General features: G+C 43.8%; 1 protein-coding gene across 1 annotated transcript in view; it reads left to right on the top strand.

The window, feature by feature from the left end:
• The window catches only part of mvb12ba (multivesicular body subunit 12Ba), a 29,257-nt gene extending 11,597 nt beyond the window's left edge, over nt 1-17,660 (top strand). Inside the window, exons 4-10 of the mRNA XM_029253068.1 lie at nt 741-837; nt 1,340-1,469; nt 1,944-2,078; nt 7,276-7,370; nt 11,409-11,464; nt 11,876-11,935; nt 13,613-17,660. Coding sequence (XP_029108901.1) covers nt 741-837; nt 1,340-1,469; nt 1,944-2,078; nt 7,276-7,370; nt 11,409-11,464; nt 11,876-11,935; nt 13,613-13,699 — 660 coding nt within the window. The 3' untranslated portion in view covers nt 13,700-17,660. The remainder of the gene's footprint in view (nt 1-740; nt 838-1,339; nt 1,470-1,943; nt 2,079-7,275; nt 7,371-11,408; nt 11,465-11,875; nt 11,936-13,612) is intronic.
• Nucleotides 17,661-23,435: the final 5,775 nt, after the last annotated feature.

The following is a 23,435-nucleotide window of genomic DNA, read 5'->3' as shown; positions in this document are numbered from 1 at the left end:
AGAGTAAAAATGAAGGAGCTGGCAGAGCTGTCTGCTGAGAGCAGGAAAATGACAGATGCTGATTTATTGCCTTGTTTAGACATGGCCACCCCAACACATTTTCACAGGGACTTACTGAAAGAAATCTCTTGGCTGCTGAGTTTTTTTTTTTTTTTTAAGCGATACGCAGATTTACGGGTGTCTCTGTCATTTTCAAAGCGTGGGGCGTCTGTACTGTTTTAAGAACTTTGATGCAAATAAAACATGACAGCACCATCAGCAAAGGCCGTTTTGCTTGCCAGTCACCGTTGCTACTGCTGTTAATTACCAGTGACAAAAAAAGGTCCTGTTTAATTAGCCACCGTAGTGAGTGTTGTGGGTGCAGTGGCTTTGTGATTTAATCTCACTCCAGGCTAGAGCTTGGTAAGCCTTCTGTCTGCTTGTATGTGGAGATGAACTTTAAAGATGGGCCTCAGTCTTCTTAATTCTCTTTGACCAATCTGTCCAAATGAAACTCATATATGGAATGGCTCTCATGGTCAAGACTGATGATTAATACCATAGTCACTGCAGCAGAATCCAGTTCCATCACTCTACTTGAGTGCAGTCAAGTTCCCTTCCTCTTGTGTATTAGCCTGATATCGAGAAAAGCCCTTGGTGAGATGCCCATTTTTTGTTGAGTCATCTCACTGAAGTCGAGGTCCAGCCATGACAATAAAATGTTCAAATGGTCTCTATTCTCCTCCCCTTTCTTCTCAAAGAGCCATCTTGGCAACGTGCTTGTGGACATGAAGCTCATCGACATGAAGGACACCCTGCCTGTGGGCTTCATCCCTATTCAAGAAACAGTGGACACACGTGAGCATTTTCTTTTTCCCCTTCTGTTTTGAGAACCTCCTGCTGACTTTTCCTCAGAATCGTACTGAGACTTTAGCACAGTGGTTTCTCTTGGCCTTGCGTTAAGGAGATTCTTAGCTAAGTTCTTAAAGCTGCAGATTTTGTTCTTTTGATAGAAGCAAGGAGGTCTGCGTGAGAGTTCTTGAGAGTGGCCTCTTTTGGTCTTTTATGGAACATTTATTGCAGTTATGGCTCAACCAATTGGACAACCAGCTGCTGATGAATAAATAAGTATTTGTCATTTTAACTTTGTGTACTAGTTGACATCTTTATTACAAATTCAGATTTTGTTGGTAGATTAACATGGTATGCGTTTCCAGTTGTCTGAGGTGAAACAAGACACCTTGTAATATTAGTGCAAACTGTCCGAGTCTATAAAAGGTTAATCTGTAGCCAGTTGGTGGGACATTTTGCCATGTATAACTGATGGCCCCTACCTCCCTTTTCCCATCATGGCGCACAGAGGAACAAGCGTTCAGGAAGAGGCGGCTTTGCATCAAGTTCATCCCTCGCGACTCCACCGAGGCAGCCATCTGTGACATCCGTATTATTGGCAGGTCCAAGCAAGCCCCTCCCCAATACACGTTCATTGGGTGAGCAAAGGGCATGGGCAGAGGGGACTGCTGCTTCTACCTGTCCTTTATGACTGTACTTCAGAGGGGGTTTCCTGGGTCTGTAGAGCTGCAGCTTGGGTCATGGTTCATATGAGTTCTTGTCATTCCCCAATTTGAAACCAAGTGCCTTCCTTTGAGACTTTCACCCAAGGAAGGAGTGATTAGCATGGTTATCTTAGCCAACTCCTGCAGATTGATTTTGTTGTTCTGCCTGTAAGATTACATCTCTTCTGTTTGGGTACATCCTGACCTTTGGATTCGAGAAACTTACCCCCCCCCCCCCCCCCCCCAAGTTTCTTGGCCTGTTACATTAGGGGGAAACAATCATTTTTAGAAATCATTTCCAAAGCTTTTTTCACTTTAAGAAGTTCAAATAAAATCTGCTGTGGTTTCATATTTGGTTTTGCTTTGCATGAGATTAAGAGGAATTGGTGATGTGGGTTCTGGTTGCAGGGAGCTGAACAACATGGGGATCTGGTACCGCATGGGCAAGGTTCCCAGAACCCAGGAACCGGTCCCAAACCAGACTGCTGTCACGGTCACCTCTACCGCCACACCTACACCAGTAGCCCCGCCTAACCCCACCAGGTACACCTCACGCAAACCTTCCAGATTGTAACAGTGCTTTCTTTTCTACATTTACATGTGTTATCATTTTCCTTTCAAAATGATTTCAAAAGAGATGTTGGAATTATTTGCTGTGTTTGTTTCTTTCGGTTGAGATGCGGGGAATTTCACAATGGACAAGGTCTAGTTGTGGAATCTCACGAGGTTTGCATAGTTTGTTAAATAGTTTGTGGTTACCCTTATCTTGAAATTTAAATTGCCCTGCAGTCTCTCATTGAACTTTTGTACAGTGCCCCACACCCACAGGCAGCTGTGGTTAAGGGTTTGCAATGCTAAGAGCTGAAATCGCACCTGCGGTTCTGTATTTCATAATTCAGACCTGAAGAATTTGGTCACTGCTTCTTTGCTGGATGTCCAGACTGCATGTTTTCACACAGTTTGTTTCATAGGGTGCAGACAGAGGATTTGGCAAGGAGCATTTTAGAGATGCGGAACAGAACTGAGATATACAGGTGGCCGATACTGTGTGTGGTGGTTAAAACACTTGGAGCAGGATTCTTATCTCTGTACGATGTCTCTAGTGCAGTCAAGCAAGAAGCTTCATGTGAATTATATAAATATAAATGACCTGCTTTACCTGTGGAGGGTTAAAGTGTTTGGTCTTTTAGACGATAACCTGCAAAATTCTTAGTGTAACATAGAAGCGATAAACTTGCCATTGTTAAATCTGCCCTTTGCCTTTAAAGGACCTGAGTTCAAATCCTCCTTCTGGGATAGCACTCTTGATCATGGGACTTACCCTGAATTGATAAAGTAAAAATGATCTGACTGTATAAATGGGTCTCATTGGAAGTTGCTTTGGGTTAGGGATAGATGTCAGATAAATGAGTGTCACAGTGAAATAAAGTATCAGGTAAAACATTAAATGAGTCAAGAATAGAAGTTCAGTGTGGTATAAATTCCTGTAAAATGTGCAGTGTCTTGGTAGACTTGGCATGGTGACAGAAAGGATGGGCCTGGAAGGATAGAGGAAAAGAGGGATGCTTATGGGGGATATTTCTGCATGTTTATGTGCTTGGCGAGATGAAGGTATAAGTGAAGTGTAGACTTTGAACCGCATCCAGGTCTTACTGTGCTCTTGTTATTCATGGACAGGATGAGGTCTAACTTTGTACACCAAGTTGTAAATAAACAGAGCTGTTGCAGTAAGGGAAAGGGGTGTGCAAGGGAAATGCTGAATGCTCTCTGCCATCAGCCACCAATTCCATAGCTGACATCCCCTGTCTCCACCGTTGCGCCCCCAGGTGGGAGTTTAGTTGAAACGGAGTTGCATTCCTTTTGGAAGCCTGCTGAGATCACAGGGCAGGGCTTCAGGTCAAAGCTCATGTCTGCTTTAGTCAGTGCTTTCTTTCATGTTGGAGATCTGTGCAGCACCAGCAAGCAGTGCTGTAGAGGCGCCTCTGACCACAGCTTTGAGTATCATTTCAATGGGCAGTAACAGTTAATTCAAAAGGTTACGTTAGGTTGTGGTCAGCAAGCGTATGTTTCTTTCCTTGTGAACATGTTTGACAGATCAGGTCTTGATGTTAGCTAGAAATTATTAAAGTTCTGTAATTGTGCACATGTGCCTCTTGCAGAACAACATATTTTTGTTTTTTGAACACTGATTCAGATAGACTTTTGAGAATTTTTGGGCTTTATTGTGTTGCTCAAGACATGTTTTATTATAATGATTGCATTGCTTGCAGTTGTACCCACAGTACTTCACTTTGATATACTGCAGGGTCCTGCTATCCCTCGGTAATAATTCGGAGTCCCTAACCGTTAGGCTACCTTCAGCTTGTGTAGGTCTATCAAAGGAGCCTCTCGTGGGCTGTTAGCCTAGATGAAGATGCGGCTGGGGTGTGCTGCTGACTGTGCCCCGAACTGTGTACTGTGCTGCCCAATATGTGGTGTTTCTCAGCACAAGCAGGGGTGGTGTCCCGTAGCTCTTGAATGACCTCTTTGTGGACTTTGTTGAAGCTGGCAGAGGCATGCTGGGTGTCCTGGGGTTGCCTTGGCTTGGGATAATACGCGGCAATCCGGTGCCGTGAGGGTTTCGTCCAGGCCAGTCACACCTGAGGGTGAAACATCTGATGAGAATCAGTGCACTGAAACGAAGGAGCACTGAGCACGGCAGGGTTTATCACACTGGATGAAAGTGTGCGCCTTAATCGGTTCATTCTGTGTTGGCGGACTTCGACCATTGGCCCACCTCCCACTGCCCTCAAGCAGTGCCACCCTGGCCCGGCATTGAGGAGCGGAGTGTCCCGTCTGGCGGCCGTCACGGCACAGTTTATTTCGCTTCCCTGGCCTTGGCCGCTGCAGGGAGGACCAGACGGCCGGTTATTAGCTCCCTAATGTGGAACGTCTGCGCGGCGGAAGTAGGCTTTCTGTGCGTCCAGCTCCCCTCCCCCACCCCTCTTGAGCCCATCTGCCGTTCTATATAAACAGCGGTTTGGGAGTGGGCACGAGCCGCCCAAGCCTTCGGGTTCATGCTCTTGCAGATTGTTGAGGTGCTTCAGCTCATTAGCAACTCGTTCACACCTGACCTATTAGGCAAAACTGGTCCTGTTCTCAAACAGAGTTCAAATGAATACATTATATGAGTTAGCGCTTTGAAAAATTGGACTTCTGAAAAACCTTCTCAGCTGTGCATTTATAGCAGCGTGTAAAATGTAAAGAAACCTTACAGCTTCCTCGGGTTTTCGGAATTAAGGGGAGAGAATACGGAGAGGTAGTCCTGCAGTGCTCCCAATAAAGAGCTGTTGCCCGTCCCTCAATATGGTTGTCTCATCTGCCATTGACATGTGTCCAGCCTGGATAAGCCCGGTGACATGGAGCCAACTTGGGGGGAGCGTGTGTGGGGGGGGGGGTTCAGGAAATCTGCTTTGAGACGTGCTCACTCTTCCCCGTGTCCGGAGTGCTCAAGGCCAGTCCCTGCGGCCCACAGGATTTTATGCAGCTGTGTGGAGGGGCATATACGGAGTTGGGAGTGTTATCGGGAGACTTCAAAAAAATCATAAATTGCACTGCATGATGGGTACACTTTAAATTTTCAACAAATGAGATTTGTAGCTCTTCTTTTTAACTAATTGACTGATTGCTGTTTGTTCCCTGGACCTCTCTGTACTTGAGTGACTTTTTAAAATTTTGAAATTAAAGTTGCTCTTGAAAGTTCAAGGGAAACTGTTGCATCAGCTTTCGAACTTTTCTTTTCTTGCACCTTTGCCACATATTTGTGTTTCGGGCCGTCTGAAGCCACCCACAAGTTTGGATGATTACTTGCATTGTCAAAGTGTGGTGCTGAATGTGCCATATTTGATTCCCCCCACCATTTACTGACTGGATTTGCCCCGTGTTCCTGTCCCTCTCAGTCCTGTTCTAGCCAGGTGTTGTAGTGTTTATTTAACTGTGGAATTTAGCTTGGCAAGGCCCCATTGAGCTTTTCTACTCTGGCCCTGCCTCACTCATGCCTTCTTAGTTGATTGCGTTGTACCTCTACCTGTTTGTCTTTTCCCCTTGGTTGGTGGATATGGGACCTGCTTTCCTCTTGTATACAAAAGAAATACATTGTTGTCACAGAGTTTGGCCAACACCTCTCATGATTTTTGTCGTCACAGAGTTGAAGAGGCAAGAGTGTAGTGGAGGCAGGTGTATGCGAAGATGGTTTCAATCAGCTAGCTTTTCTTAGTTCAGGTACTGAGTCCAACTCTATCATCCTCTTGTTCCATATGGCTTGTGTTTGTGTGTGTGTGTGTGTGTGTGTGTGTGTGTTTGGGGACATGTTTGACCACAAATTTCAATAGAGACAAAAGCCCTAATTGTTTAAATTCCGGGTAGTGCCTCCAGGTTTTCTGTAATTTAATGTGGAACACAGTTGTAATTAAATATTCAAATTCAAAACAAGTGTCAGAATGGAATGGTGTTTTGAAGAACGATGATTAATTGTACCCAGAACTTCTGTGGCCTGCAGAACGCAAATCCAATCGTAGCTGTTGATGGTGTAAACACAGTTCCTGGCTTTTTGTTTTAGGAATTAAGAACAGTAATTGATTTGCCATATGCCACCACAGTTAGCATTCTTGGAGAATAAGCTCATTGGCCTTGTTCTTATTCTAAAATAATTTCCTGGCCTTTGTGTTTTGAGCAGGAGTCTTCCATCTGGAAGCAATAGGTCCGCCATCTTGATTCCTGGCATTCAGCATAAGAAAGAGCCCAGTTTTGCTCAGTGAGGGGGACATCTGTCATCTTTCCTTGTGTAAGACAGCTGGGACAATGTGAACCAAATGATGAATCTAAAAAAAAAAAAAAGAAAGTATTTATTTCATCTGAATGATTCTCAACTCACTGTAACACTGTAGATGTGCCTGGCATTTGGGGTGGCTGTGCATAAATTTAAAAAGACATTCTGAACTTGTTCATGCAGTTGGGATTTAGGTTTACCAGAATATAGACTTATTAGTAATAATCAGCCTATAGTAATTTCTTGTTTGTGTATATGTCAGTGTAAGGCCAATGTAGATGCACCGTAAACTAATTGCCCAGTTTGACTGTATTGTTATGCTTTTGGCTCAGTTTATCTTTGTGTGTATCCTTTCTCAGCTGTCTTCCTTTGAGAGTTTAATATTACAATTGTGCATTGAAGTATTCAGCTAGTAACATTATTAGGGGAAGTGCTCAGAGCACTTTGGGGTGGTCGGGTGTTTTGCAGTACTGCATGACTGGTCAGAAGGGCATCATCAGCTAGTCAGACATGCCAATCTGTGTAATGTGATCTGTTCCAGAGGTGAAAAAAAATCGAGTGGCCCCTTATACTTCCATTTCTTTCCCATTGTATTTTTTTGTAATGGTCTTTAGTGTAATAACTTACACTAACAATTATGCTTTTCCTGAATTAAACTTGAATTGTTATGGTACATATCTTCTCCTTCATGGTCGTGGTTTACTTGAGTTTTGAAAGGAAGTCCTTTATTACACAGAACTCATGTCATGTATTTAAAACCAAAAAGGCCTGATTTCAGTGAATGGGGAAATAATGAGATAGTTTGGCAAGGCCAAATCTTTTGTGTCTCTGCATAAATACCACAGCCAGTCCTCCAGCCTTACTTCTGTTGAATGAAATTATTACTTTTATTTCTTCCATTCCAAATGCCTTTCTGTACCCTCACTTCACCAGGCACATCTCCATGACACTTCCGGCCAACTTCACACGGAAGAATGCCACCCGGCCCGATTACGAGCACCAGAACTCAAACCTGTACGCCATCTCAGGTGAGCCATCGGCAAACGCCTTGTGCCAGAAGACACATTTTCAAGTACGGCCTTTCTTAAACACAGCGAAAGCGCAGTGTGGGTTTGTCACTGATTTCCAGGGAAACACAGGCTACATGTCATGTTTGTAAGAGGATGAGCTCTGTGGGGAAGTAGGTTGACATGCATCCCCCCCCGCCTTTGGAAAGAACCAGAACCTGAGATCCAGCCATCGATTTTTGTCCACTCTAGAGGACAAGGGTTTTTAACACGTCTCTCCCAAACTGTACATGTTGCCGTGCTAAGTCTTAATGCTCTTTAAAGAGAACGTTTCCTATTTAAAATATTTCCCAGAAATATACACAAAAACCTTTTTTGTTGGGTATCTGGAGGATAGCACTGGCCTGTGAATAGTGTATCTAACAGGGTGGTTGAGCAGGTACTTGTCCCTTTTCAGCATTTCCTTTTTATGAGTAAGTCTGAGACCTGGTACCCAAGTGGCCTGTAACAGACTAGTGGGAGCCCAAGGGGTTGGCTGCACTGTGACCAGAGGAAGGATGTGCTGTCATACCCTACCGTGTTGTAGGATTGCTGAACTTTTCAAATGACATCCTGTGTAGAATACAAAATGTTTGCTTGTATAGATATAGATCTGTTATTCACGTGAAAATCCTATTTGTTATGCCGATGCCTCACATCTTGCCACATCCAACTGCCGTTTCTCAACTCCACCCCTGCCGGTAGACATGTATGCACATATATTAAGTGTGTACCTGAAGCTCCTGTTAGGTGTGATTAACAAGTCAAAATTCTGTCTTGAGCATTACACTTCATAGCAGGTTTTACACTTTTAGGATGTAGCGATGGTTTGAAACAGGTGTTATGTGTTTAAATATTATGTCAGCGTGTGTGTGTGTGGGTGTGGGTGTGTGTGAGAGAGAGAGAGACAGAGAGAGAGAGCAGGACAGGTTTCACATGCTGCCATGTGCGGTCTGTCGCACTCAGAGGCGGCTGCTCCTCCATTGATGAATTGCCTGCTTGCTTAATTAAACCAAGTGCCACGCAGGAGCCAAATTAAAAGTAAACAGACACGAAGACAGGCATTGCCATGACCGCCAAGTGTGTCTGAGCAACTGCTCTCGCTTACCCTGTATATGGGCATCAGATGCACTCACGTTAACATTTATTATTGGAATATTGATGGGAAATCGGTTTTTACACCAGTGCGGCCAGTTCTCGCATTTGACTTTCTGACCTTCTGGAATTTGACCTGCTCTTCACTTGTGCTGTGTTTTAATTCCACATATTTTGATTTAAATCAGAGTATAATGAAAGGAGTTCAATACCACAATTATTCATAGTTTTCCTGACACCCATGCATGTTTTTTTTTAAATATTATTTTGTCCCTGATGTTGGCGAAAGCAGCTTCCCTTTGATTGCAGGGGTATAAAATGAGTTGATCAGTGTTCAATCAATTGTTGAGCAATGGTACTGGAAAATATATTTTTAATACTGTAAATAAAAAATGGGTTGATGGCACGGTGTTGTGTAAAATCTTAGTATGTTTTTTGGTTTTACTGAGTTATGGTCTTCATTTGTAAAGTGGTTTTCTTCTGCCCAGGAATTTATGGTCAGAATATTTTGGGATTATATTTATTTGTAGAAAACATTTTTATTCAAGGGAACTTTGTGTCACTTCTATTCCTGACACCCGTTTCAGCCTGTTAGCAGTTTTAAGATTGTGGACAACCATGATGTGTAGGACTACAAGAATGCAGGGCCTGGCTTAACAAAACAACAACAGCAGCAGCTTGCAGTGTCTGTGGGAGAGTTGCTCTGTGCTGATTAGCATAATTAATGACAACTGGCAGCATGGCGGCTGTGCTGCGTCGCTTTAAAGGCATGATGAATGAGTTACAGTTCAGGCTGGTAAGAGTAAAAAGAGGTCTGTGGCTGTTACACATACACACACGATATTATTCAACAGCATGTAAACAGGATCTGTAATAATCCTGTGCCTGGATCTCAGGAAACCCGCAGCATTCTTCACACCATCTAAATTAAGTAGTACGTTGAGGAATGAAGCATGGCTAATTGAAATGTAGTGCTTTTTTTTTTTTTTTTTTTTTTTTTTTTTTTAAAAAGAAAAAAAAAAACTTTTTAGTTGTAATATTTCTATGTAGTATTTCTCTCTTTCCCTGCCCAAAGAGCAGCGACACTTGCAAGTCTTCTGTTGTATTTTTGGCTGTGGACTTCTGGGGTTGAGGAGATGCTGAGCCTGCAGGACCGGTGACATCTAGGAGGAACTGAGTGCATGCTGTCCAGCGCACGCAAGTGACCGTCACTTCCCCAATGGCTTTATGCCGTGCCAGCAGAGAACAGCACTGTTTATAGAGACGATTGCCTTCTCACAACTGACACAGCTGCACTGCGGCAACCAGAGAAATGCGTGCCAATAAATTGCAACCCGGAGAAAAGGGCATTTCCACAGCAGTTGTGAATGATCTTATTTTGTAGTGCTTTTTTTTTTTTTTTTTTTTGTTAAAAAAATATTTTTAGCACACCTAATTAAACTATGCTAATCTCTAACAGACTGGTTGATCAAGTTGCATTCGCATATGATCTCTGACTTTCATTTCATCATTTAAGTACTGTGCATATGATTATGAATAGTGTCATTTTGGATACAATCCTCAATGGTCCTGGAGTTAACCAAGTATACGGTCCCAAACCTAGTCTCTTTCTGGTGTCTCGACCAGTCACAATATAAAAGTACATGCTGTTGCTGCAGAGTTCAGTGCTTGAAACGCAATCTCTGCTGTGATCGCCATGTATGCAGGAATATTCTTGTAATTCTCTTGTTCCTACTAGAATTATTATTTTTACGCGAAGCGGTGATTTCAGCTGGATTTCCTGTTTTTGTCCAGATTAATGTGTTTCTTGGGATTGTGTTTGGTTGCTTTGAGTGACTGAGCAGAGTAAGTTATCGGTACCCGTGTGACCCCTGTGTCCAGGGTGCCTCATAAATGCCAAACGGTTGTGGCTTTTGGAAGGGCAGGCCTCAGAAATGTCTGACAAACCCTGCATTTGTGGGCGATGCTTATGTTATATATACTTACCACAGCACGCTTGGACCCGTAAAAGCCTTTCTGTAGGCTTTTATTGACTCGTGTAACAGATGGTGAAGCGTGACTGGGATTTGACCCGACCGAGGTCAGAATGGGTGAACACGCAGCCTGTAACTCTGACCGAATGACTCTTAGCACCAGGGCAGCGAAGCAGTACTACTGAGGTTTCTGGTTCTGGGAATGCACTCGTGACATTTACTGCTTCCTTCTCTTGGAGCCGAGAGTGACCTACATAAAGCTCAGCTTTAAACCTGGGATTGCTGTATGTCTGAAGGATGCAACCTGATGCCCACTAGGGATTCATGAGTTCACACTCAGCCGCTCCATTATCGAAATGTGTCTGGTGCTCACCTACTCCCTTGAACACTGGGAACGTGTCACTGTCCGATGTGGACATCCTTGTGGGGATCCATCCGGTTCACTGTGGTGTTACATTTCTCATTCACCATCAGGCTATTTTTTTAGGGCACTGTCGTTATGATAAAGTGAAAACTCTTAACTGCAGGCCTATTTAATTATAGCTGCACCGCTGCTTCCTCATGTGAGAGTTTGTCAATTGCACCACCATGTTTCTGGCAGGTTATCGGTTCAGACCTGTGCTGTCGGATAGAGGAAGTTGCGCACGTGCAAGTTGACAACCAACGAGTGTGTTGTCCTGCTTCATCTTTGTTCTCCTCCTGTTGTCTGAGAGCATCTTTGTTTCTCGTAATTCATCTTCCTGACAAGGAGGGTTTGGGAATAACAGGTGATTACCACTCAACAGAATCAGATATGTGGTGCTAAATAAAGCACTGAACCTCTTTTCTTTTGTTGGTTATTTGTACTCAACTGCTGTTTGCTGTCAGTTTTTCCTCACTCTTCAGAAAGGTAAATTGCTCTCAATGTTTTTTTTTTTTTTTTTCCTCCCCCTTCTTCTTCTCCTCCCCTTAGCAATGGACGGAGTACCTTTCATGATCTCCGAGAAGTTTGCCTCTGCTACCGGCAATGTAAGTAATTCACCTCTTCATTGCCTTCTGGTTCTCTCACTTCCTCGATGTGTTGAGCTGGCTGCTCTGATGAGTAAGTGAGGCATCCAGGAGCAGTTTACACACTGGAAATGAGAATTTCATTGTCAGATTGAATAATCTTAAAAGGTAAACTGTCTGATGATCATTTGCACTTTATCTGGATGTTGTACGAAGAGCTTGGGTTGTATGTGAGTATACTGCTGGGGTGCTGCTCTGCACGGTGTTGTGTGTTCAAAGCCAGCCTACAGATGGTGATTTATGAGAGTCCCTAAGCCTGCTTCGTGTCTGTCCTGCATAACCTGTTTTGTTATACGTGGTGTGTGCAAGGCCACCACGTAAAAGGGTGCATTCTCTGCCTGAAAATTTGCGTTTCTGCGTTTGCGGTTCCAGCTGCAACAAGTTGACCTGATGGGCATCACGATCAAGTCTCTGGCAGATATCGAGAAGGAGGTGAGCGCATCCCCTTTATGTTTATTCACTTAACGTACTTTTCTCCAGTCAAATACAACTGTGAGCATACAGATTTCAGTTCAGATCTTTGATGGATGGAGTGAAGATTTGAATATTTTACTGAGGACACCCAGTCAGTCTGGCATCTCCTAGCGAGGGTTTTCTGTGATGATTTTAGGAGCATGAGTTTAAACCTTGGTTCGCTGTATGTCCGATCGACCCTGTACATGTGGGTGCAATACAAGGCTGTACAGTGTGTTCAGAACTAGAGCTGTGAAACAGGAGAAGCTGATGGGTGTTTTTGTGACTTGAGCAGGTATTTCTTGTCTTTTTCTTGTAGTTATGCTGAAAGCTACTGTTGGGGAATTTTTGAGTTGTCCTATAGGGGTTAGTGTGAGTCTGCAAGTGACTGACTATTTACTATTGGTTCCAGATGTGTGTCTTTATGAAAATATGTTCATTGAAAGCGTGTGGTGGGGCAAAGCTTATGGGCGCCTAATGGGGAGAATGTGCTGTCCGGCTGCATTCCACTGTATGTTCTAGCATACGTCTCTTTTTAATGCTCCTCCATGCGGTGCTTGTTTCGGCAGCTGGCCATCCCTCTTATTTCTCGAACGAATCGAGACACTTGTACGCATCCTAATTGCTCTTAGCCACGCATGTCTAATTTGTCATCTTTGGTGTTAATTGGTGAGCCGTGTGGACGTCTTTATGTACCTTTTCTGCAACACAAACGTAGCCTTTTGTGTGTTTCCCTGTTTTCGTGCGTCACATGACCTGTCTTTGCTGCTACTATCTGTCGGGTCGCACCCGTGTTTTACTTGGCAGATCTTTCCTTGGACCTGCCCAAACTAGCTGTTGTTTTCAGGCGACGTGTGCTCTGAGTTGACTTGCTTTCTCTACTGAGCTGCTGTGTTACAGGGGGAGGCAGTGGAAGAGCAGCAAATTCCTGCTGCCTCCCTGGCAGAGCTGCCATTGTTCCTGCAGTCATGTAGCATCACCTAGTGCCTCAGCTGCATACTGCAGAGCAGTTAGCACCGTGAGATAAAATTCAATTCATATTTATTTAGTCAGATTTATTTATTTAGCTCTTGCTAAGGGAGCCTCAGTACATGAAATAGTGTTTTTAAGGCTGAATGTTGAAGAACTTTCTTTTTCATGCATTAGCAAGAGAATGACTTGCAGCAACATAAAGACAGAAACAGTATACTCAAAAACAAAGTACATAGAGATACACATGATGAAGTACAAGGAAGCTCATTTACTAGATTGTCCATTGCTGAAATCAGAGCAGGTAACTGAACTGTATCAGTTCAGCTTCACGTAACATGCAGCCTCCGTCCACAAGGTGGCGCTGTTTCCCTACTTCTATGGGTTTTATGCTGAAGCAGGGCTCTGAAAAACAGTCAATTTATACATAGTAAAAGGTGGTGGAAAAACTGTTTCATAAAGAAATGTGCATGTCATTAAAAATGCTTAAAAGTTAATCTGGCTTTTCAAGTCTCTGCTATTTTGGCAATTGCTTGCGAGAGTGTTAATTTGGATTAATACACAAAAATGTCTTTTGCTACCCTTGCCTCACTTTTTTTTTTTTTTTTTTGAAGAAAGAAAAAAAAAAAAACCCTTCTCCTGTGGTCTTTTCAACCGCATCACCTGCTTGCCCCTCCTGTGTTGCAGTACGAGTACAGCTTCCGCACAGAGCACAGCGCTGCTGCCCGTCTGCCGCCGAGCCCTACTCGCTCCCCACTCAGCTCCGAGTCCTGAATGGGCGAGATTGGGTCGGGGGGCATACCACTACTATGATCACTACTGAGGAAGAGGAGCAGGAGGACCCTTCCCTTCACCAGCCCCATCGTCATCCTCGAACCACCAGTCAGCTTCACTCCCCTTTTTCGTTTCGATATTGGAAAAAGGGAAAAAAATCAACTTTTCCAATGGACTTCTGTTTTCTTCTCGCTCTTTGAACACTTCTAGAGCACTGTGTCCGTGTGTGTATGGCAGCTCAACACAGAGCGAAAAAAAGACGGGCACTAAGAGAGTGTGTGTGTGACAGAAAGAGTCCCCGAAGGGATCCAGGAGCCATGAATACACGCATGTCTCGCCTGAGCCAAGACTCGACCTCTTTGTGTACAGATGTGTGTCGCTGCTGTAAAGAAGGGAGGAGGAGAGAATCCTGCTGTGGTGGATGCTTCCTCAAGACTCAGCTGAGTCCATGCCATTGGCACGGAACTCACCATCCCTGTGTGTCCCCGTTTTAAAAAGGAGGACTTGCTTTTCCCAGCATCCTCTGTGTGAGACCACATAGCAGCCCACTCCACATCCATAGAGACTCAGTGATGTCCTCGATGTCCACCAGGTTTCCTGGCCTCATGCCACTGTATGGATAAGTACCATCCCCCATCATCTGGACAGTGTGAAGCACCATGTATGGTGCTGCTTGGTGACCAGCTCTGGGTCTGAGGTTTGCTTACATCGGCCCCCTGTTTAACCTTTAGCCCTCTGAGGAGCCACTATAAATGCCCCCCATCCTCACGTTATAGGGTTATGGAATATGGAATGTTTTTGTTTTTAATTTGTTTAACTTTGAGTGCACTGCTTTGGAATTACAGTTTTAATGTTTGATATCAAACTAGTCCTCATAGCTGTTCTGTTCCCTCCTTTAGTGATTAGCAGCAAAGGAGTCCTGGGGGGGTCAGTGTCCCACAGTGGCCACCGGGGGCATAGCGGCTGCAGAAGCATGCCCTTGCCGACACAGACTTTTTCCTCCCTGCTTTGTCAAATGTGAAAGGGTGTTTCATGGGATGCTTCTTGGGTGCAACATTTATCTTGTGTGACATTTCAGACCTCCTGAGGTTCAGTTGCTCGTCTTTATTGTTCCTACATTTTTATATTTAATATCCACACCACGTTTATCAAAGCGGCAGCTCAAGAAGCCTTGGAGGACGGCATATCAGCAGTGTGAACGAAATTTTCTCATGAGTTTGGTCGTCTTGTTTAAAATAAGCAGATGGTTCATGTTTCACTGGTTTTACCCACGGGTTTTAACATGTGGGAGTACATCTCTTACTGAGAATCTCTGCGAACAGAGTACTAATATTGCAGCACTTGCTGCTTTTTACTGACAAAATTAGTGTTGAGAGTCTCATCTGATTCTGAAGTGTTTATAAGTCTGGTATTTACCACAGTGAAATGCACTAACCTTAATGCAGCTCTCTGTTATAGGGCACTGAGGGACTGAGGCCAGCACCCGTGGTAGCGCCCTTCTCCACCACACTGTTTAGAGTCCACTTTAACAACTGTTACCTCCTACTGTACCCACTAGTGTGTTTTCATCCAGGCCCAATTCTAGTAGACAGATGCTGAGTGGATGGGCATGTTTTTTCCACTATGCCCTGAACGAGTCCCTGTTTTCAGATTCTGCCCGATCGAAACACTGCCGCCGCTCACCAAGGTAACACGCAGGACCTCTGGTTGTTGAGCATCTTGGGCTCAGAGCCTTACGCCTTCCGTCCTGCCTCATAACACCTTTCTGGTGCTTTCATAACAGCAGAACATTTGTGTAGAAAGTCCTTTGAGCCTTATGCTAAACTTTGGCCTGTTATATGTTTCTGATCACTGTCCCATTGGTTTTTTCCCCCAAATGTAAAACTTTTTGTCAGCTGTCAAATTTATAACATTGTTTTAAATTATCATGTCAGGATATTTTGAACGTAAGCCATTCCTCAACTCCAAATTTGATTTGTATATGAGCTTACTTCTGTATTCTTTGTTTATGATTACTGTGAGGCTGAGCAGAGGTTTTGAGAGAGAGATCATATTTGATTAAAAACGATAACTCCATATCGAGTCTATGGGGACTGTTAGCCACTCGTGTGACTGTGAAAAGTGCACTGAAGGAGGACAGAGGTGAGCAGTATGGTGTCTCCATCCAACTGCCAAGTGTGATACCCTCCAGTGATTCCCTGAGGCAGTTGACAGTGTGTTTCTTACTCATGCAGCTGTGAAGGAGGATACTGTTTGCTGTCAGCGTGCACATAAAGACACACACCCATTCTTCTTCTTTTTTTTTTTTTTTTTTTAACTGTCCACTGCTGTGTTCCAAACAATATTGTAATGAAAGGGTTTTTTTTTTTCTTTGTAAAGGCTACTTTTCTGTTCTTTGTGCTGTTACTTGGTTGTACAAAGCAGTCCCATTGGCTGGAGTAGTCTACAGAAAGGGTGGTGTCGCACCTGCACATACCTGGATACAACTATGCATACTGGGGTGCATAGTTGGATGGATGCATCTAATCTTCTAGGTTCCTCCTCTTCTCAAAAAGGGAAGTGTTTCATGTGACGTACAAACAGGACTGACTGTGTGTTCCCAAGGGGGACACACGCAGCGCGCACTCATTTGCCAGCCACTTGTGATGTAACAGCTCCTGTGGCTTATTACTAATATTTTCCATATTTCCTCCTTTTTATATGTTCCTTTTTGGGGGTCATGCCTCTAGTGGAGTCTGTTTAATAGTTCTTGTGTAAACTTTCTGGGGTTGCTCCTGTCAGCGCCACCCTGGTGGCTGCTGTAAACCCTACGCTGCCAACCACTTTCTTGGGCTGGGATCATCCATGTGCGCGCACTGATGTGGGCTTGGTGCCATGGTGACAGCCTCCCTCCCGGGGAATGTTACCCTTTTTAAAATATTTTTAATGTCATGGGGAACAGCAAAACAGCTTTTTTCGCTCCATCCTTTCCGCAGTAAAAGTGTAGAGTTTAATCCCTGAGTTTCTTCAGAAGGTGTGAGTCAGGCGTGTGTGAGGACTCTGAGTATGGGTGCAGATTCAAACCACAGTCTTCTCCTTCCTGTCCTCCTTAGAGCAGTACCCAGCCCATCAGCGGAGATGCTCAGTTGTAGGCTATTTGCCACAGAGTGCTTCTGTGGGGTGGAGAGGCGTTTGACCAACTTTGACCTTTTTACGTACCCATAATACTCAGTATTTTATGCCAGAAATCAAATCATGTTTATATATTTGGTGTAATGTTGCCTTGGTTGTGTTTAGTCTGGTTTAGTCATGTTTCGTGCCTGTTTACCATACATTAGTTTTCTTACCGTAAGAAGGAGCTGCTTGGTCTGTTAAATTTGAGAAAACCACTATTTTGTTGGTGTCCAGGTCATTACAGAAGACTTACTTGTGTCCCTCCACCTGTAGCCCACCTTGAATGCAGTGCCTTGGCAGCAGGGGTGTTTGCACAAGTGGAAGCTGCTGGCAGGCTCACTTTCAGGTTCTCTTTTCTCCCCCACCTCGCTGAAACCTGTGTGAGGTGAGCGCCAGATGGACGTTCTCTGCTGGCGTTAACAGGCGCCACCCTCGTCATCCTCTGAGTGAAACCGAAACAGTGTGCTTGCTTGTTTGTGTGTGTATGTGTGTTTGTTTTTGGTCCTCGTCTTGTGATAAGTGCAACGTGCTGTCCTGTAAATATAGCTTGTAAGATGGTGTGACCTCTGACCTGGCCGTCCGCTCTCGGAGCACGCATGTTGCCAGAGCTGCCAAAATAGACACCGCTGGGACTGTTGTGATCGCACATCGAACAAACGAGAGCAGCAGGATGGGTTTGCACATTCCTGCAGCGAGGAACTGTACATAAACCATCAGTGTGATTAAAAACATCTAGCTGTTGTAACATTTTTGTATTTATTTTAGAATCTGTTCTTATATTTTACAAAGGGACATATCATCATGTGATTATTAGTCTGCATTAATATAATTTGAATAAAGTTGCTTTGAAAGACTTCTTGTTTTTGGGATGGTTTTCTGTATAGATGGAACTGGATTAAAAACTGACTGTTGGGAACATACACACTGCGTTACTGTGACAACTGCCGATGCGATGGACCAGGTATGCTACCCACACTGTTAGTAAGCTGAAATAAGTGGAGTCTGTTTGCAAATTTATTATTTTTTACTATTAATTCATGTATTAATTTATATGTCTAGATTCTGGCATCCTGTCTATGTTTTTCCCCTACTTAGCCTTACATTCTGTGCTTCCAGGATAGGCTCTGGACGACCATGACCCAGACTTGGATAAGCAGTCGAGGGCAGTTTGTCAGTCATTTTCCTTGAGAGTGACTTAGTGTGAGGTTTGTATAGTGGTACAATGATTTATCCATTTATACAGCTGATAATTTTTACTGCATCAGTTCAGGGCAATTACCTTGATCAAGGGTACGGCAACAGGTTAAGAGATTCAGTCCTGGATCTCTTAATTGCAAGACCACGGCTCTAACCTCTGCAGCACCTGCTGCTCCCTGAAAGTAACTCTGGAATGTTTGATTTGTGAGCACTGGAGCAGCACTGGGTACCCTGTAGGACAGAGCGCGGTAGGGAAAGAGGGTCTGCCATTGATCTGCAATCCTGGCTACACGGGTGGTCATATGGGGAGCTTTACTGAGTACGTGTGGCTGAGTTGACAGAGAGGTAGGAAAACTGGACACAATAAATAGCTCATCAGATTGGTTTGGTCCACACTTACCTGGAACGGCTTGACAAATGACAAGAATGCGCTTTTTATTCTTGAGGTTAAACATTTCTTTAATGTCACACAACTCGGACTCGACCCAGTGAGGTACGTGTAGAAAGAAGATGGAATAAATCAACACACAGAGAGAGAGAAATGGAAGAAAAAGAAGATATGGAGCAGGAGATGCGGGTGTCAGACAGGAATGACACCTTCAGAGTCCCAGCTCCTAACTACGCATCCTTGACTACCCCTACGAGACTCGCTCTTGGTAGAATAGAGCGCAGACCAAAACAGACCAAAAAAAAATTTGTACAAGAAACTAAAGACCATAGAATAAGCAGGAGCCAAAATGGAAACACAAATCTGTGTTAGAACAAAACGAAAAGTGTAGATCTTATGCTTGAATGAACCACTAAGCCTCAGTCCTTTGGACCAGCCAGGAAACCAGTTGAGGAAGCTGGACAGTCAAACTGGCGGATCTTCCCTTTGTGCAAACTCCTGAAATGGGCTGGAAAAATAGAACTTTTAAATTCTGCATTTGTTCAAAGGTTTAAAAAAAGGTTTCTCTGATCTGCCCCTTCTTGTGCACATACTCTATAGTGCTATTAACCATCTTTTCTTCTATGAGGTCTGATCAAACGGTCAAAAGACTTAGCTTTTATTTCCATTTAATTTATTTTTTCAAAGAACTCTTCATATGTATATCATATGATGTCCCCTTCTAAGTGATCTCGTGCAGAAATGCATTTGACCCAATTTTCTTCAGCTTCTTGGAAGTAATACTGGAAATCTAATTATTATGTGACTTCAAGTTCTTCTGTCACAGTTTGGCTGGATTATCGTCAAATCTCTTTCCTTTCAACAACATTTAGATTTTTGGGAGCAAAGGAAGGAGCAAGAGCAGGCAAAAACTGAGACTGTGGCATCACAGGAATGTTGTGTGTTTTTTTTTTGCTCCTACGCAGTGGAGCAGAAACCATTGACTGTTTGCTACTTTCCTACAGTTTATGGCAGTGTGTCCTGACTTCATCCCACAATCAGTGGAAAACCCCCTTATAAAAAGGCCTGATTGGCTATTTGACCACAAATTCAGAATGATAACATCGTAAACATGAAAAAACACGATCAACAATCTCAGCATTGACAGCGCTGCATGATGCTGACACTCACCCTGAACTTGGGTCATCTTTGATTGGGTCTTGGCCATCCTGAAAATGGTTACCGATCAGTGATGATCTAACTCATTGACTGTCGCCAAAGGTGGTTTTTAAAACATGGAGCACAAAACTTGATGCACACACATTGCCACACTGGTATGGCAAGCTGTGAACACACCTTTCTTAAAGCTGGTACATGGAATGGGCAAATGCCCTGCTGCTGGAACAGGTAAATGTCCCCCCCCCCCATTTTTTTTTTCCCCCCAAACGAACTTTAGTACAGCCCCCTCCAATAGGTAGTTGTTGAATGAATGGAAAATGGGATGAATATTCAAACTGTAAAAACGTTAAGAGTATAAGTGAACGGTAAAGTGCGGAGGTTCTCAGTTCTGGCTCCGTTGTGGTAGAATGACCACTCAGAACTGCAGAAACTCTGTCTACGTTCAAGAAGGGTCTGAAAACTCACCTTTTCTGGACTCATTTCGCCCAAGATCTCTCCAGCTCATGTATGGTGTAAATGTTCATGCACCGTAACTTCACGATCATCCCCAGATAAGCCTTTACGCAGCCGCTACTGAAAAATTTAGGAAGGTGATCATTTAGTCCATCCTGCTAAATGCATAAATGTAAGTCTAAACATATAGTTACCAACTTGTATATAAACATGGGCACAGAGGCGGAAACGATTGGACATAAATCTGTACTGTTAGCAGTGCAAGTTTAATTTCTGTTCAGCTGAAGCTGCCTGGATGCCAACAGTAGAACCTTCAAGTCCAGAATTTCAAGAGTGGGATAAATTACAACGCACTTCAGACAGAGTGATAAAGGGACTTGGCTTAAGGGGAAAAGCTGTTATGTCAAGTCTTGTTGTTTGGGTCCTTATTGTCTGGTACTGTTTCCCGGAAGGGAGGGATTGAAACGTGATGATTGGGGTGGGATCGGAAAAACGTAGATCACTCAAAAACGATAATCTGGAGAAGCCCCCGTGCAGTACAAGATTTTGCACATAGGAAAAGAGGAAGCTTTTTTAATAAATGCTAAATTAAGGTCAGTTTTATTAAAGAGTATATTTAAGTAGATGCTTTGTATTCATGAGCTGTACTGCTCCACAAGTTTAGTATTCTTTCTTTCGCTCCCTCTCTTTGGTCACTTCCCATGGTGCCACAACACAGGCCATGTGACACTCATTAATGTAATTGGCTTTCGATGGAGCTGAGCATGAGCCCGTCCTCCTGCTCTGATGCTTGGACATCGGCGGTGGGTGTGGGTCGAGTCTGATGTGATCAAAGACCAACCGTTGGTTTTGTGGCCAGGAAGGAATGGACTGGACATGCGCAGGGGCTCAGTCACGACTCTTGTTACAAACTTACTCTTATTAGTGTATTTTATGAAAAATATGTGTCTGTTTTATGGCTAAATAGTTCAAGTTCAAGGTTTATTGTCATAAGTATGAGTACCGTGTGCGAAGTACTGTGAAATTCTTGCTTGAATGCTTCTCCACAGACCATAGACAACACAGTAGATGGTACTAGACACAAAAAAATTAATAAATAAGGCCAATAACAATAAATAACCAGAGTACTTAAAAGTGACAATGCAAGTGATGTGCTTGGAGGGATCCGTGCAAATTCTAGTTGCAAAAAGTGGCACATCAGTGAGTCTTCAACACTCTTACAGCAAATAGATGAGGAAAGAGTTACAAAGAGATTTTAGCCTTGTGTTATTTTTGAGCTGTATTTCCAGATATGGATTAAGCCTAATATTGGACTGAATTAAACTATTAACGAGGGTTATTCATCGAAAATCACTTTTAGTATTGGGCTAGATGGGTGCACGGTGGTGCAGATGGTTTGACCGGGTCCTTCTCTATGGTGGATCTGGGGTTCGAGTCCTGCTTGGGGTGCTTTGCGATGGACTGGCGTCCCATCCTGGGTGTGTCCCCTCCCCCTCCAGCCCTATGCCCTGTGTTGCTGGGTTAGTCTCCGGTTTGCTGTGACCCCGCTTGGGACAAGCGGCTTCAGGCAGTGTGTGTGTGTGTATTTGGCTAGAATTAATCAGTCTCCAAAAACCAACCCTTTATGTCATTCTTATGTCTGTTTGTGAAACAATACATTTTTTAACGGAAGTGTTAACGGGTTACGATCGTTGTTGTTGGAGCACCAGTCGGGGGCTCAAGTGGAAAGCATGGCTGTAGATACTTTCTGGGACTCATGGTGGTCCACAGGACCTGTTCAAGGAGCAGATCAGTTTTCTCAGTCTAGCCCTAAAAAAAGTCTTTGTTTCGTTTTCCAAATTAATGTTTAAAATGTACGATGCCGGTCTAAGAAGATACAGAACATCATGGTATATTGTAAAACCCCTGAGTTTATTTTTTTAAGATTTTTAAATCCCTATCATGCCATATTTTTACACTTATCTGGTTTTCATATCTAAACACAAATATGACAATTAATACTAAGGTAACTAATAGTAATTATTTTCGGTAGCAGTAATTATAACTTTGAGACAGATTTTCACTTAATTTGACTTTAACAGGAAGTCCTCTTGATCTGGTAAAATGCCAGCAATAAACTCTGATCAAGTCCACCTGTGGATAAGCGTTACCTCCAGCAGTCAACATGTCAGCTCATGACCGCAGCTTGTAGACATGTGAAAGAGAGCTGCAGAACTGCGTCTGCAGATGAGCTCGAACCCCACGTTCAACCCAACTCAACCCAACCCAACTCAACTCAACTCAACTCAACCCAACCCAACCCAACCCAATATGCCCTGTCATGAACCAAAGACCTGCGTTCTCTCTGGTTCTCCACTTTAGGGTATCTGTTTTCTGGGGGCACGGGGCAGTTGGACTTCAAAGGTGATGGTTTTATGGAGGATTTATGAATGCGTGGTTCACCAGGAAGGTTTCATGTCTGGGGTATGTAGTGGGTTTGAAACACGCTCTTGGTCCGTTGTTTCCATGCTGATTGTATAGGCCACCCAGTGCTCAGGAAAATAAACACTTTGGGCTGTATGTGATGGAAAGGAGAATATTGCACCCTAGGATATATGCTAATATCCAGCACCATGGAAGAAGTGCCTTTAATTGCCCCAAACCCTCTGGTCCTATTGATCACATTAAGGACCCGTAAGGAAGAAGAGGGCAGTCATCTGTGAAAAACCAACATGCAGTTGAAATGGGGAAGGCATTGTGAACTGGAAGGCGGAGGTGGGGTGTCGACCCCCTGTCAGACAGGTGCGGTGACCCTACATGCCCTGCTGGGGTGACGTTTGCTTTATCGGACATTTACGAGCCCGGTCACCTGCGCGGAATAATACACTGTCTCCGGTGGGGGTCGTCCACAGGAAGCACCAGTGTGACTTTAATATTGGGCCCATAACTGGGACTTATTCTCCTTCATTTTGGACAGGGGTTTGAGAGAACAATCCTTTACCTGCTGAACAGGAGTGTCCAGGGCTGGGCCTGGAGGGGCAGCAATGACTGTTTGTTGTCCAACTCCATTTAAAACACTCACATCAGCACTTGGAGGAAAAATGATTTCCTTCAGTTTATGAAATAATATGATATGCATATGAATACTCAGAAGAAAAAAATCTGCATAGGATTCACTCTTCCTGACCATGACTGGCATAGAGGACCCCCCAATCAAAGCATAAAAGGGAATTAAAATTTTTTTTCTCCATTAGGACAGATGGGGGGGGGGGGGGGGGACAACGGAAAGGATCGAAGGCAGATCGATTCCCAGGTGGCCACCAGACACACAGGTTCAGTGAAAGGATCCACATCCTGTTGGGTAAGGTGTTGCCTCCCTTAAGGGTTTAGCATCAGGCCTGAAGTCAA

The sequence above is a fragment of the Scleropages formosus genome, chromosome 6 (assembly GCF_900964775.1).
Source record: "Scleropages formosus chromosome 6, fSclFor1.1, whole genome shotgun sequence".
In the NCBI taxonomy this organism is placed as follows: domain Eukaryota; kingdom Metazoa; phylum Chordata; class Actinopteri; order Osteoglossiformes; family Osteoglossidae; genus Scleropages; species Scleropages formosus.
The sequence above is the reverse complement of the archived record's forward strand: the minus strand, read 5'-3'. Positions and strand labels throughout refer to the sequence as shown.